Source organism: Trichoplax adhaerens, genomic scaffold (genome assembly GCF_000150275.1).
Source record: "Trichoplax adhaerens TRIADscaffold_5 genomic scaffold, whole genome shotgun sequence".
Lineage (NCBI taxonomy): Eukaryota > Metazoa > Placozoa > Uniplacotomia > Trichoplacea > Trichoplacidae > Trichoplax > Trichoplax adhaerens.
In genome coordinates, this window is record NW_002060947.1 from 2,966,380 (window position 1) to 2,983,643 (window position 17,264).

The 17,264-nt window shown below is 32.9% G+C and overlaps 3 protein-coding genes across 3 annotated transcripts; 1 reads left to right on the plus strand and 2 right to left on the minus strand.

The window, feature by feature from the left end:
• Positions 1-2,093: 2,093 nt before the first annotated feature.
• On the minus strand, positions 2,094-4,911 carry TRIADDRAFT_56445 (uncharacterized protein; the record flags this gene model as incomplete). The annotated part of the gene is made up of 8 exons (XM_002112832.1): positions 2,094-2,219; positions 2,343-2,430; positions 3,093-3,193; positions 3,286-3,360; positions 3,561-3,565; positions 4,025-4,138; positions 4,404-4,511; positions 4,857-4,911. The coding sequence occupies 8 exons, from the start codon at positions 4,909-4,911 to the stop codon at positions 2,094-2,096; spliced, it is 672 nt and encodes a 223-aa protein (XP_002112868.1).
• A 2,650-nt stretch (positions 4,912-7,561) lies between these two features.
• On the minus strand, positions 7,562-12,252 carry TRIADDRAFT_56446 (uncharacterized protein; the record flags this gene model as incomplete). The annotated part of the gene is made up of 14 exons (XM_002112833.1): positions 7,562-7,672; positions 7,871-7,955; positions 8,032-8,105; positions 8,182-8,216; positions 8,376-8,455; positions 8,592-8,692; positions 8,773-8,847; positions 8,948-8,967; positions 9,087-9,128; positions 9,561-9,674; positions 9,811-9,864; positions 10,092-10,178; positions 10,947-10,978; positions 12,218-12,252. 14 exons carry the CDS (start codon positions 12,250-12,252, stop codon positions 7,562-7,564), a joined length of 945 nt encoding a protein of 314 aa, XP_002112869.1.
• An 808-nt stretch (positions 12,253-13,060) lies between these two features.
• Positions 13,061-14,050, plus strand: TRIADDRAFT_14293 (uncharacterized protein; the record flags this gene model as incomplete). The annotated part of the gene is made up of 1 exon (XM_002112398.1): positions 13,061-14,050. A coding segment is annotated over one exon (990 nt), but the record flags the coding sequence as incomplete, so codon positions are not given.
• Between the last annotated feature and the right edge of the window lie 3,214 nt (positions 14,051-17,264).

Genomic DNA, 17,264 nt, shown 5'->3' on the forward strand with positions numbered 1-17,264 from the left:
TTGCATATGTACTGTACTGTACTTTAACCCATATAATGCACGCTATATGTGAGTATACTACAGTCTACCGATAAATCCTGCACAGGACTGGTTTACGGTATAAAATTTATCTTATTAGTAACCCGAAGTATATAACTTATACATGGGTACCCGACAACTCATAACTGTTCATTCTTTCATATCCAGTTTATGCGAGCTTTAATTAATACGTATGTACTATATACCGATTTCAAATTAGCGCTTTGTTGACGTACTATTATACCCAACGATTCATAAAAATATCCCTGACTACGATCGAGCTCAAGTGAGCGGGACTTATTTATGTATACTGGAAATATAGTACTGATTTTTATTATTGTAGGTTAACATTATATTTATATATTATACTGTTCGTGAAGCCACATAATAGTACAACGTATTTGTTAATTTTCATTTTTAGTGGAGATGATGAACTTCTAACTGAAGTTAACAATCATAGCAAGTATTAATAATTATAATTAATAAATAAATAACTAGTATTACAAATATATGGCTGATCATAATTCATGAAGGTCATCGACGAAGATCATATTTTGTCCATCTTGTACCTCTATGGATTGATAGTTGCGGTACTTGAGTCATAGGATGTGAATAAAATTCGTACTAAAAAGACTCTTAAATAGCAATAAGTTCATCAACACCGTACCATCGCTTTGCCATCCATTCATTGTTTGATAATGGTACCTACTTAATTACAATGGAACAAATAGACTTATTTAAAGAAATGTAGGAAGCATTCTTATTCACTAACTCACAATTCATCAACGAATTGTAACGTTGAAACGTGACTGAAGTTTGATTTATGTTTAGATACTAACTATTCTCACTAAAAATTGCTTTACCAAATCTATCTAGTTCACTTTCTGCAGCAAGATAAATTACTATAGATATCGAACGTTATCAGTAAGAAGTTACTAGAGTACAAATTACTGTCTGTATTTCTATAATATAAATACATCTAGTAACGCTGTAACAACAACAACTACTAATGACTCAAAGTAATAATGATATCGACAATCTAAATACGAACGTTCGTATATAGAGACGCACTGAGATGTGAACGCCCATCGGATTTAAAAATGTTGATAAAACTAACAGTTTAACCTCGTAGCACTTCTAATCGTATTTCTTTGTAAATGAAGCTTTGTTCTAATGGCAATGAAGACGTAATCAATGCACGGCGTACATTTGCATTTATAAATACATTTCGTATTTATATAGGGCAAACTAGTGAAATAATTTCGATATCTATACTGTAAGTCATTGCTAAAGTACATCCGATATCAGAATGTCATGTAGTAAATATTCATAGAGTATTTTCTTTAATCATAAAATTATAGACTGAAGATAAATTAATGTGGTAAAGAGATAGAGCGGAAATACGCTTTATTAATAGGCTGGCTTATTAATACTCTTCATGCTTTAAATAAATAAAATAAATTAGGAAACCTGTACCGTGTACTGGTCAGGAACCAAAGACTGCAAATGATAATCCACGAGAATATATTTAGCAGAATCAAATATGATTTAAGAAAATTGTATATCTAAGCTATTTTAAAAAGCTATCGAACAAAAAATATAATGTTACAGATCCGCAAATAAGGGGACGGGATGCTTCAAGTCTGTACTGCACCGATGTATTTAAGTCATTAATTATTTATTGCTGTACATGTCGTAAAAATAGCTTTCAATCATTGTAATTATAAGCCGTTACCATTGCTACATTTATTAATGTGAATCGATGTATTCTATTCCGATTATTTAGTTCCAGCCTTATTTTAAATTAATACCGCTTTAGTGTTAGCTTTATTGTAACCGAGCTGTTGGAGCAGCGATAAAAGTCAAATTGACTCTAATACCTGCAAGTTTTAGACTAATATTACTACGATAGTCCCTGACTTCATTCTACTAAACCTAAAACAAAATGCATATCAACAACTTTAAAAATACTACTGTATAGGTCTCTATGCAGATCAACATCAGACAGCATTAACGGTTGAAGTAGTTTTGCCCAGAACCTTTACGGTTACTTAGCACTTACATCCAATGAAATACTAGTATTTACTTTTACTCGAATTTTTTTCATTACTAGTACACAAGAAATCATTGATATATTTACTAATAGAGGTAGGATTTGTTAAATGCAAGTGATGTTTTCCAGGCACAACGATTTGCTTAAACTGTGATTAAAGAATAAGTGTAAGTTAGTAATCAAACTAGTAATAATTATATAAAACATAGCAATGGCTCATTAGAAAACGGAAAAATGTGATATTTCAGGTAGAATTAAACAAAATTACTACCGAGCTGGAGTTTTTCTTATAGGCCTCATGAAGAGCTGAAATATTTTCATAGAGTGTGGATTCGTTAAGAATAATTCCTTCTTCCGCCCTAATAATATCGTAACAAAATGGTTTAATGATTACTAATCAGCAAAAATGTTGCATTTAGTAAAAATGTACATACAGTATAATCAAACAGTGTGCTTTTATTCTAGAGATTATTTCTAACTGCATTTCCAAAGTCAATCGAAGCGTATTCTAAAGAAATAAAATTGTAAACGATTACAAAATATAATGCAATAATATATATAATGTATTCATGCAAAGCTTCATTACGTATTGCAGAGCGGGATCACGTACAAAACGGTATCCTAAATAAAATGATTTAATAGTAATTAAATTCAATGTTATCTCACGACTCAATTTAGGCTCATATGAAGAGAATAAGATATGAAATTTTACGAATAAGTGTGTAAACAACTTTAATCAGCAATAGAATTGAAAGTAGAGAAAATATTGACCATCTGCGCTTTTTGAAGTGCCTCTTTTAACTAGAATTCTTGCAGCATCATTAGTGAGGGAGGTATTTATCGATTTCAACCTAAATCAGATGGTATAGTAGGGATACGAGATTAATGTTGCTTAAGGATTCTTGATGTCCTCTTGATATTTAGAAGTTCCATTGCAGTTTGTTGCTCCATTTATGAGTCAATAGACTATATGAGTACGGTAATATTTACAGACATGATAAGTTTTAAACTATACTAATACCTAGCCACGGCGGCTTCTATATCTGCGTAAGGCTTAGCTATTCTGTGATTTTCCTTTACGAATGAATCCATGCCATCAGAAAATAAGTCAATGAGATGTTTCTAAAGAATTTTGTTTATTTATTTAGTAAAACATATCATGACAAAAGAGGTGAATTCACCAAAAATTATTAAGAATAATTAACTGATCTTACCGGTGTACCAGATATAGCACATATTGATTCTATAATAACTAGCTGCTGTATTTTGTCCGGAAAGGTACCAGAATACTATACTTACAAGGAAATGAATACTAATTACAATCTTGAGTTAATACTTGATTTATTCATGTGAATTATTACTAGCATCTATCGAAGCAGATATAAATCTCTTACCAATGCAGCAATTGAACCACCTATGAGCAATAAACTACTTCAGTCATAAAATATCGTATATGCGAAAGCAGGTATACTTTAAGAAGTTTACTTACCAAGGCTATGTGCCATTAAAGAGAATTTATCTAGGTTTAAACCTATTCTTCCGAAAAATAGTGTAGAGCGAAATATTTCAGTTAGAAATAAGACTCGTTACCAGTAATTTATATCGTAGACTAATACTATATATCTAATAAAATTTAAAATTTATGATTTTGTGTCCGTAATCTAACGGTGCTTGGTAATTATCTTACAGTGTATCAATCCAATGCAAAATTTTTTAATACACTCGCGCTTTAAGATTACATATGTAGTTGAAGGCTAATCTTATGCAGAAGTAAGATCTATATCATTCACATAAACTACAGCGATTTAGCAACCTATCGTGTAGAAATAAGGCTTTTATATAGTAATATTTGAAGTACTACGCAAGAATCGTAATGTCAATGCTAGAAGAAATTAAAGACATAGTTCGGTAGTTGTAAAACGTTAAAGAATAGAAAGTAGTATTTTTGCATACCCTTCGCAAAGAAGTGTAAACTCATGATGTATCTTTGTATTTCATACATCACACCAGAGGGAAGATTTGAAGATTTGCCATGTCCAGGGAGGTCAATAGCTATAAATTTGATATCTATGCCCAGAAATGAGATGAATAATTATTCACGATCTATAATAAATTTGTATCACTCGTAATAACATAAAAAATTAATATCATAAATCAATGATATAAACACATCAGAAAGTTTTGCGATTGATTTCTTTATCTAATAATCTGTAAAATGTAAATTTTAAATTTCATGTCTAAAACAAGAAATGCGGATGTGGTAAGATGCCTAGCTAGTGACTTATGTTGATGTAGTCGTATTTAATTAATTAACATTTCAATTATTTCTTACTTCTATGATCAATATCAATCAGAGAAACTACTTGATAGTATCTGTTACTCTTACTTTTTGGTAGCAACGGAATCAATCCATCAAAGGTGTTTGCGTTATCCTGCCAGCCTGTGAAAAGCAACGTCATTACTAATTAATTTCGCATCTTCATTAAAAATTGTGTAGCTTAAAAAATCCATGACTATTTCCATATTGGCGCTATACTTTTCCTATAGCTACAATATGACGGATTTATAGAAAATATCGTTACAATAGGCGTGAAATGGGTAGAAGAGTAAACTATTGACACTCAATAACGACCAGGGGCGATTATCAAATAACTACTCTTGATTGTTCCTGGACACGTCACGCACCTCAATGCATGCGTGAATATCTGTAGGGATAAGATGCCGTATACATGTGTCCTGCAATTATTCTTATCCATAAAATGTCTGAAAGTCAATACAATCTTACCATGAACTCCTAATACAGTCCTGGTACCGCCGGTATTCCAACATTTAGCAGCCATTCTACCCCATGGCACCGCAACCGATAGTTCCTCTAATGCACAGAGAATATGATTTAGGGCGACTAAATCGATATATAGCAAGGGCTAAATTCACTTTAGATCGAAGGCATTATTAGTAAAGTACAAATAAAACTGACCATTCTACAAACAAAAGATTCTATCCTGCAAATACTTTATTACGCTATAAATGAATGGATGACGAATTCATGTATGCTTCCTGCTACACGTAACAAGTGCTATCCTACGTAGTTTACCCAATGACCCCTACTTTAAATACATTCAGGAATTATTTGCTTATCGCTACTGCTGTAGCCTTATTCATATTTTTCTTTCCAATCTTGCCTATTACTAATGCCTTCTATTTCATTTAAATGATCATACTGCACTATTATATAGTTGAGAATAGAAGTAGGATCTGCAGATATTAGAGATGCAGTAATTACAATTAATTAGAACAAGATACAGTACAGAAGTAAAATGCAGTCGAGGTGACAATGATAATTATAATTACTGTATTAAGCTTAGAATATTCTTGATCAAATTTCACGACTGTACAGTACAGTACTATCTTATCGCTCTCTACTGTGCTAGTTTGATAACAACAAGTGGTGGGCAAGTGCTTGATGATGTATTTGCTTATCTTTAATTATGATCTCTTGGTAATACTCGATAGATTAAAAATTTCGATGTAAAATAGTGCAAAATGTTACAGACTCTTATATACAGTACAGTATATGAAATGATACTTATAGAGAATTGCATTCAGCTACGTTTTTTTAACGAGATTAGTTCCAACACGGTTGAAAATGCTGCAGATCACTTCTCGTTAAGAGAACACACTACATTGTAGTAAATGCGCATTTTTACTGGGGTTGAATTACGAAATTCGAATTTTATTTACGTACTAATTTATATTTTAGTTACGTAAATATTAATAAATATCAATAAATATTATTAGTATTATTATATATAAGCGTATAATCTGTTGTAAAATCGTGAGCTGTTATCAATTTCAGCTGTGCTTGTAGAGTAGTGTACACAGTAGAGTGTACAGTATATTAATCTGTAATTTCAAGATATTAATAGAAACGAAGTTGTAATTTCCATGATAAAGTCATTCCATAATAAGATATCCTTATAGTCACCGTATAAAGCCTTTCCTAATCGAGATGCCATCACGAAGTTTCCCAGATAGGGTTCTATACATTAGAATTATGTACAGTTTTAGGAGATTGCCCAAGCAGATTTTCTCATCCGGATTCAGATGAGAGCCCTCCGGATTTCAGTCATTCAGAATCGCAATAGTTTGTATCAGCTGGCTGTGTGTACAGTAGATTACTGTACTGTACACTGTACATACAGTACACTACAGTGTGTAAATGCAGCGGCTTATTCTTTTTCCAGTCATTCTACCATATTATACAGTACTGTACAAGACCAACTTCGCAGCATCATTAGCAGCTAATGTCGGACAGTCTTTTCTCTTCTTTAGTACTGTAGTCCCTGCCGTACTGTACTCTGCATACTAAAAACAGAGTAGCAGGGATTACTAGAAAGAGAGGGACGCATAGTGGGCATTTAATGCAAAATAATAGGGGGCTTATCATTTTTTGGGTCATTCTACGATATACTACCACATAAACCGTATACTACGCTATACTGTACAAAATCAACCAAGCGGCTAAAATTTGGATAACAATCGTAGACAGTATAGTGTATCGTTTCAGATACGGTTCAGCTGAGATAACCAACAAAGTAGTCAGCCCCCCTCATTTTTGCTATTTTGAACGACCGTTCTGCCCCTTTCTTTCTTCTTAGTACTCCCTGACACTACCCTAAAAGTAGTGTTCTGGCCTTGTCGGGTAGTGGCAAGGCTTCCAAGAGGCACACTGCCCATAGAGTGGCCTTGGTGATTTACCTCTATTACAGTTGGTTAAGTCATCATGGACTACTAGGTCTTCTTCTAGTAGTTCATAGGTAAGTTAATTAATGAGTATTATATGACAGGCTTAATGCGTAGAAAATCACGGGTTTAGACATTCCAGGTGTATCTATGACTTCGCAGATATGTATATGCTATAGCATGACGTGGAGCTGCATACCGACCCACGCTTAGTGCAATTGCGAGTTTAAAGTATTCTTTGTAAGATATACGTAATTCATTCCAGGGTACACTGGTATAATAATTAATAAATAGAATGACACAATACATGTAATATAAATTTTAAATATCCGCAGCTGGTTTATTCTCCTCAAAATCTTCAATTTATATCCATCAATTTTTTTCATTATCAGAATAGATAAATAACATATTGCACATATGGGTACAAGGAAAGGATAGAGCAAGTATTGTGTCAGTCATTCTTAGTATCTTGTAGTAACCCATAGCAAACAATGGCAAGCTGCAGTGAAACTTTATAGTACTTTTTATATTTATCGTATAGTGCTATGGTAATCATTCTTATAATGTTATGCTTAGTACGAATATCACCTTATTACGTTCAGTAGAATATTAAATTATGAAAGAAATTCGTTGACCTATTTTAAAATTTAAAGTTTTTACCCTTAGGAGAAATGTAGCAAAACTTCAGTTACTTAAAGTTCTAAGCGGTACCATAGGATATCTAAGTCGTATCAGTTTATTGCATCATTAAGATGAATCTTCTACGCTGTCATTTAGGAAGTCACAAATAATTTGACTGATAGATTCTGGATCAGTCAGGTGTATGTGATGTTTGCCAGGCACGGTAACTTGCTTGTACTAAATCCCATTTAAATGTAACAATGGCGAATAGAAATGATATAAACATTGGTATATTAATATTTTGTTGCATTTCAGTGTTGTATGGTAGCTCATCAATACTAGTGTTGATGGTATTTATATGGCTATTTAAGAATGATGTTATGTTAATGCTTCGTACAACACTAGCATAACTATAAAGATTTCCAAGATTCTTACCAAAGATGTGCTTTTCTTGTAAGCTTCAAGAAGACGGGCTAAAACTGCAGCATCAACGCCTTTGAGTATAAATCCATCCTCTGCTCTATAAGTAGCATATTATATTTTAATAGCACTTCGAATACTATTTAGTTCCAGTGGTATATTTAAAGATCACCTACAGAACAATTAACGTTTTCGCTTTAATCCTGGAGACTATTTCTAGTTGCACCTCTCGCGCCATTCGAAGGGTACTCTATAAAACGAAGACGTGTATGTAATGGTATGATTTGGAATAATTTTACGGCATTTAGCTGAGAGTACATTCTTACTTGATACAATACCGGATCTCTAACAAATAAATAGCCTTAAAAAGAAGAAAATTCGGTTAACTTATAGATTGTAAAGAATTATTGACTATAGTACTTTGATCATAAGATAACCAGTAAAGCGATTCTGAATACAGTGAATTGATTTAGCTACAAAAGTTGAACATAAAAATATGTAAGTTAGTTTTATAACTAACCATTTTCCGATTTGACTGTGCCTCTGTCAATTAGAATTTTTGCAGCGTCATCTGTCAAAGAATTGTTTGCTAGTTTCAACCTAGAGAAAAGGTCGTTAATGACGCAGTAAAGTATATCTTATTCTAAATTTTATTAATGTTGCGCTAAACTAATATAAGTATGCTTGTGTTTTATACGGCAATATTATGTGATATAAGTTAACAACTTAAACTAACCTTTCGACGGCTGCGTCAATTGATGGATAAGGCTTTGCCGTTCTGAACTCACCCTTTACGAAAGAGTCGAGACCTTCAGAAAATAAGTTCACTAATCTTTCCTGTTATTGAGAAGAAAAAGGATTAAAGATTCTGATGATGGGTAGCTTTATACATGAATATAAACTAAACATTTTCTTACTGGTTCTCCCGATGCAGCACATATCGATTCTAGTATAATTAATTCGTATACATTATTAGGGAAGGTACCGGAATACTATGAAATGGCGTAATTCATGTTTACGTAAGCTACCGTTAAAAGGTTATATTCGTTTTATATCAGATCCAAAAATTACACAGTAAGCAAAAAAACATACCAAACAGCAGACAGCACCACCTACAAGAAGGTTAGATAGATAAGTTCAACAAAATGAGAGAAAAGGAAGTATACATAAAGTAGGCAAGGTTAAGGTTGCTTCACCGTGTATTAAACTAAGAGACTGATATGATATTTACCTAAGCTATGCCCCATTAACGAAAATTTATCTAGTTTTAAACCTGTCAGCAATTAAGATACAAAAATAAAATGCAATCAGGAAAATCGTTACACAACGGATGAGCCTGGAATCATAGAAATATTTGAATGAAATAACGATGAGAATAACAACGTTAACAAACTGGATAATCGTATTCCAACAATAAGGATGAATAGTACGTGTAGCTGTACGAAATAGTTAGTTCTGGTAAACCCATTTTCATCAATCAATCTATATACGTATATAAATCTATAGCTACAGTAACTATATAATTTTATTCGTGGTGTATGTAAACGATACTGCTGGAACGTCCGATGATTGCTTGTAACTAGTTAAAAAGTAATTACATCGGATACTATACAGCGTAATAAGTACCTAAAATACTTATTATATCAATCCATCAGTAAATATAGTAATGGTATAGATGTTACTGATCCGCAATGTGCCAGCTTACCCTTGACAAAAAAGTGCAGACTCATGATGTATCTTTGCATTTCGTACATAGTTCCAGGAGGAAAATATGACGATTTACCATGTCCGGGGAGATCAAGGATAATGTATCTAATACCTTAAGAGGCAAAAGCCATTAATGTTATCAAGCTTGGAGATCAATAGAAATAATATGAAAACCCAATATGTAATACCACAGCATATACATTATTGCAATAAGTTATTAATGGTACTTGTACATCAAGATTGCAAACCTTTCGGTAATAGTGGGATTAATTTATCAAATGAATTAGCATTATCTTGCCATCCTATTAACAGGAAACACAAACCATCGATATTATATACTGTGCAAATCAATGCAAGAAATGCGTATCCTTTTACAGGAAATGAATTCATATACTCTATAAAATCACCCTGTCCTATTGAATGATTGTATAACTATTATTGTACCTGCACACTTCATGTAGAGCATTACTATATACCCGTATAATGTACTGTATAGCTAATACAGTATGTTCTAGTAACATAAACCAACCGTGAATTCCTATTATTATCTTTGTGCATTCTGAGTTCCAGCTTTTAGCAGCCATAGTACCCCATGGTACTGCTACTGATAGTTCTTCTGTGAGTTAATTGATTTCAATAGCATATTAGTAACAATTAGCTACTAAAATATTTCATTTTATTAGAATTTGCAGATCTATTTGCAAATCCTGACTAACAGCCTGACGTAAAGTACGGTATTAGATTCAATTTTTGTACGGTATGTGCAATGCTATATAGTTATATAATTATTCCTAGCTAGATTATAGGATAATGGTATAGACCCACTGAATATAGAAAAACACAGTTCTATAAAATTATCAACAAATACATATCCCATAAAGGGCTAAAGATGAATGATATTAGCTAACTTTGGCAACGCATAACACTTGTGCTAAAAGTCGGGGACAGCTTGAAAGACATCTCGAAGTATATGCAATAACTTCCATTCGCCGCCTTCGTATCGAAGTTGATTTCAGGTAAATACAGTATCGGTATAGCACAAAGACTAATTTTCTAGTCTAATGACAATACGTTGCAATACTGTATCCATGAGTAGTTTTCATTCTCTCTGTTTGATTACATGCAATGATCTCATGGCTTGACAATTCTTAAATTTGCTGAATTGATGATTTCAAATCCAAGCCCTGGCAATAATGTCGTTATTACCAAAGCACAACATTGGCTATTACGTTATTATTACACATACAGTACAGTACAGTATGCGCATGCAAATTACAAAGGTTACAAGACGTTACTATCAAAGGTCAAAGGCTTGCTGATGCTAAAGTTGAAATATTTCTTATACTTGCAGTAGCTGAAATTGCATTGCAAAGATTCGACGTACTTTTAGTTTGGTTAAAGATACTAAATTCTGTGCTAGATCATTACAAATATAGCTAAGGGGATAATATTAAGCAAAATAAATCAATGAATACTTAACTGCAATAACTTTGTTAATAGCGTAGACTAGAGTATAGATTACTGCTATAAACGTCATCAATAAGATTCCGGAGCATAATGACGTTTATACGTAGTATGTGTCAATATAATATAAAATAATATAAATGCAACTGCAGTAAGTGAACGATGGTAATGATGACGATGTTTTACTGACAAAAAAATCGAATTCAGTATATATTATACATATCGTACCACAAGTAATTTCTTCCATAGGAGATGCTAATTGTTGTAGTTCGATTTCTGATTTACCTAACAGTAATTAACTTTATTGTTGGCAAACTTGGCATACAGTACTGTACTGTAGTCAAAATTTACATACGATTCTCCATCGTTACACTGCGCATACTATGCTGTACAGTACACTAGTGTACTGTACGGTACATTGACTCAGCATTTTACTGTACTGTACTGCACAGAACTGAACCCTGAGTTTACAGTGTACACTGTACAGTACAGTACTGTACTCTATTTCACCGCTGTGTACTGTACAGTACAGTACTGCAACATAAACTTTCTGCTGAGTCTTGCTTTTTTTCTCGAGAAGATACGAGTAAAATAAAATCTATTTCATCCAGATCAACTGTATATTGTATAATATACATATCGGACACATCCTTTGCGAGTATACCATCCGGTAACATTACATCGTACTGCTTAGAAGAATACAGTACAATATTACGAGATAAAATGTCACTTTCTATAATAATCACTAATAGACCCCTCGCTCGTTACACTACGCATATTATACCGTATACTGTACTCACTCATACAATACAGATGGCAGTGAATCTCCATTCTAACTCAAATGTGCCAAGTTAGCGTAAATAACTTGTTTGACAGTGGGTGATGGTAAATCTATGTCGCTGTATCTATGGGTATGCGCTACAGCCACGACTTGATTCAGAGTCAATTGCACTAGAGAGACCATTGTTGACAACCTATCTCGATTTGCACTATCAATATTAATTAATAAATACTGTACACAAGCCAAAAAGGCACAGCGTACTCAGCAGTCAGCACTTTTGTCAGACATACAGTAGTACACCGTAGAAATTTCTAGAGCTCAATTAGCGTGTACTGTACTTTACTGTACAGTACTAACAGTACAATACACTGTCAGATTGTCAGTCGCCACCCATAAAGGTTTTTTCTTACCTCTGTGGTCCCGTCCCACCATTGAAAGCTGCCATATAGTACTGTCATGTCTAACAGTACAGGACTGTACGTGTCTAGCGTAAAAGGCATACAGGATATGATGCCGACACTCAGCCAGCATTAGAATGAATCTAATCTATTTAAAGAAAACAATGATCGCAAGGCATGCCGGGATTGCCAGGGGGTTGGACGAATTCTCTATTCAAACATTCAATCAACATTATTAGCCAATCACTTCCGCTATCTATCATTATGAATGCATTTCTATAAATAAACGTCTGTTGTTGCTATGCAATAATACACCCGACCAATGAACATCGTGATTGCGATTTCATTGAATAATTGATTATTTTCTTTTATCGACACTATTTGTATATTAAAGCAATTTAGTATTTGAACATTTTATTTGCGACTATCCCCCTTATAGACTTACTTGTGGACGATTTGACATTTTTAGAGCGATTTGAAGCAGACTTTTCCGTCATTTTTATCGTCAAACTTTTCAACATTGTAGAAAGTTGCATTTGTCACTTGTTCAATTATTAGTCAGGAATTGAATTTCTGCTAGCCTTATCAATCGATAACTTCCAACTTCAATAGGCGTAAAAGTATCAGTAATTCAAAAAAAAGTAAGAGAGAAAAAAATATAGAATTGTACCACGGTGCCTAAAAGTTGAGTTGTTGTTCGGGCAAGTTTTTTTTTAATAGCATATTTGCATCTGTACGCGAGTGAGGAACACGATATTCTTGTGTCATTGGATATTATCTCATTTGAAACATCATCTGCAAGCAAATTGACAATCGTGTACTGTTGCTATTTTCCAAACGTCAAGAATAACTTGCTGCGATTATATTATGGCTAACTCTCATATATTGGATTATGATCAAGTCAGTCGGTTGGACGAAATTTTGACTCAAGTGATATCCATCGATGGAGTTGGAAATTTTCCTTCATTGGAAGTCCGTCCATATCAATTTGTCAATTTAATATTGAAGAAACTGGCAATCCACGGTATACATTTGTATGATGTTCGTTTGAATGGTAGTGGTGCTAGCTTCGCCTTAGGTGGTCACGAAGCGCCTACATACCACGATATCGATGTTATCTTTCGCGTCAAAATGGATGATCAAGAAGAGATGGATAAGGTCAAGCAAATCGTTCTTGATGCCTTACTCGATTCACTACCGAATGATGTAGTCAAAGATAGATTGACTGATACAACATTGCAGTCTGCCTATGTTCGCAAAATGGTGAAAGTGATCAAAGAAATGGATTGTTGGTCGTTAATTTCCTTGTATAATAACAACGGAAAAAATTTCGAATTGAAATTTGTCGATCGTATGAGACGTCAATATGAATTTTCTGTCGATTCCTTTCAAATTATTTTGGATTCAATGTTGGAACATTACAAATCATCATGTTATGAAATGTGTCGTAACATTTTTCCAACTGTTATTGGTGAATCGGTATATGGTGATTTTGCTTTGGCCTTAAGCCATCTAAAAAATCGTTATATCGTCACTCATAAACCTGAGGAAATTCGTGGTGGTGGTTTACTAAAATACTGCAATTTGTTAGTTCACGGTTTCGTGCCTATAGATACCGATCATTTGCGAAGTTTAGAACGTTATATGTGCAGTCGATTTTTTATCGATTTCGCCGATGTCCAGACACAATGGCAAAAATTACAAAGTTACGTCGCAGACCATTTTATTGGTGAAGATCACCATAAATTGGAATTTCTAAAGACACTATACAATGTTATTGGTAATTCAACTGTTTGCTTGATGCGCCATGAACGTTGGCAAACATTGGACATGATCGATTATTTAATAGGTGAAATGTACAATACAAATGTGACACTACAATCACGTTATAATCAATATATCCCTATCAGTTATGTGCCTCAACACCAGCAACAGCGACATCCTCATACATATCGTCGCTTGAAGCAGCAGCGGTTGCAACCTGGTCCACCACAACTATTACCCGGCGCTTTACCACTTCAGCAACACTTGCAACATCATCCGACAGCCAATCGTATACAGCAACAAACCCAATCGCTTCAGATGATGTCTATATCTTCATCAAATCTTGGCTGGCCTTCCAGCAAATGGGTACCCATCACTTGTTAACCAATAAGTGTTTAAACGATTCTCCTTATATTAAGTACTAGACTGTCGTAAAACAAGAAAAAATACAGATGGTAATCTATGGACATCAATATCAATTAGGTTCATGGTATGTTTGAATAAGTGGGAAGATCTACGCTGCAACTCGTATAAATCTTACTGTTAGTTATTTACTAATCGGAACTCCTGTAATTATTAATAGTACATCACAATAGATTGCTATTAATAATAGATGACCGATTTAGAAACTGTCATATTATTGAAACTTAGGAATGCGATATATTCCGTAATGTAGGTACAAAAAAATTATTTTTTTATCCTTTAAACTGGTATCTTGACAAAAATTCATCAATCGTCATTAATAGATCGTGTATGTATTTTAATTATTAGAGTAATTGCTTGTGCTTTATCAAGTCCTAATTTCTTATAAAGAAACTTAAAGAATCGTTACTTGTCGAAAGATAATATCGACTTATTATGATTACATTGCAATATAAAGGTTTTATCAATTATTACAGTTATAATTTTTATTGCACCGATTAGTATTGGCGGTGTCGACGTTATACTACTGTATCTACTCCTATCGTAATGATCAAACGTGTAGCTTGTCTCTATACATTTGTAAATCTACTATATATGTACGTAACTATCTATCTATCTATGTATCCATACATCATAAAAACGTATAAATATATATATATATATATATTTTCACATATATGTGCTTGTCTAGCGCAATACTGCTTGATAACCTTTACTATAGATTATAGATATGTGGCATACATGTATGTAGTCATCATCTCTTTAGTTTAATTTTACTCATAAAGAAACTAATTTCCGCATAATTAAAAGTACTGTTCATCTGGTTTTAATCTAGTATATATATATATACATTTATGCACAAACAATATGTATCGTTATCTTAGCTTGTCGCACTATAGCATTCATCAAGATTTAAGATTTTAAAGCTTTTGCTTACCCAGAGCAATATGGTATGTGTCACTATTTGTACATAATTAAGCTATTGTAACCATGCTCTTTACGAAATCATTACCTAACTTTTGTCTAATTACGATGAAAGATGGAAATAGGCCGTTTACAAAGTAGGTAAAAGGATTTCAAAAGCAGCAATGTAAGAAATTGCTCCAATTTTTCTTCCCTAAAGGGTCTCTAATTCTAATTCTGCTAGCTTAATGTTTAAATCATTTTAAAAAAGTAAAACATAAAACTGGTATAAATTAAAGTTATGTAACTTGTTACTTGCTGGATCATCGCAACCATGAATACGTAAATGAAGAACACATGGGACATGCACTAGGATTAAATTCGTGTCATCACGATAACTGTATAGCATGGATTATCGTTTTAATTTTGTTAATATTTCAAATCGATCGATATCCGTTCAAACTATTTTTGTTTTCTTTAATCTGCCTTGTCTTATTGTTATGATTGCAAAAGATATCATCCAAGTTCATTAACCCTAGCATATCATAGCGAAATTTAAATTTATTCTTGTCATAGTTAAACTTGTAATTATCTCTTCAAATATGTCAAGGCTTACATTCTGCTATCATCTTAATTTGCGTTATCGTAAAAGTTTTAAGTATTACTGTTATTGTCCAAGTTATAGCACCGTACTGGTGTATTAAGTTATACTTACTAAATTCTGTGTAACTATTGTACCTATTCCATCGATTGAAAGGAATGATTACGTCCGCGCTATTGCTCTCTTATCATGTAATGATAATAATCATCGTTGTATCGTATATTATTCTAACATCGACCATTCTCAACAATTTGAAATGCACATCCATGTCATCATCTCTAGTTTGAACTAAAGCATTTTGTATTCATTTCAGTGTAACTCTCGCAGTATTTGTACAATACTTAAGGAGTACACTTCATTCGATAAGATCACAAACGGATACACAAATCTTTATGATCATGTTTATGATGCCAATAGCACTTAGCATAGATAATTTGTTTCGATCGATTATTTTGTTTTTGATGTTATTATGTGTTACATATAAAATATGTATGTAGGTTACAGTCTGTAATGCAAAATCTTAAATTATAATATTTGGAGTTGGTTAAACGAAGTTCTCTAATATAATCGATCCACTAAAATTATATGTAATTAGTGACACAATGTGATACACATGGAATGTTACTAATATATGTTACATCCATATCTTCGAAATTGGTTTATTTTTATGTCACTAGTCATTAGTTGTGCCTATTCATGCACCATTGGGCGAAATTAAGAATGTAATTTTAAAACCGTGGAATAATAAAAAAATTTCACATTTTAATCAATTGAGTGTCTGTAAGTGCATCGCGATAAAATAATCAAGATGCAATTTTTTCATCCTTCCACGAAATGCGGTAATCCATATTTAAATGAATCCTTTATTTTGCGTATGATTGCATGCGTAATTATTATTGGTCAATTACTATCATATCACTAAAAAATAAATTTATAGTGGAATTTGCTGACACAGTGATTTTTATTTTTTTTTGTATTTACCTACAGTACTTATTTTCACAAATTCAAACAACTTCATCTCATTATTTACTATATACCTCAATCAAAATAAACGATTACATCTGATGCTATTTTTGCAACGATCTCCTATCTTCCGCAATTGCATCATATGTACGTATAATATTAAATGACATAAATATGCTTGGAAACGGTAAAAAAACCCATTGCGAAAAATTGTTAAAATCAAGTTCAATTTAATATCCTCATTTATGTTTTTAGTTGATCAACTCAATATATGAAGGGCAGGTTAAGGCTAAGACTGGATAGCCCTAATAGCATGTTCGTATACCGTTTTAATGTTATTGTATATGTATTTCTTACTATTAGATTCATCTGTATGAATAGTTTGAAATCAAGTCGATAGACTAA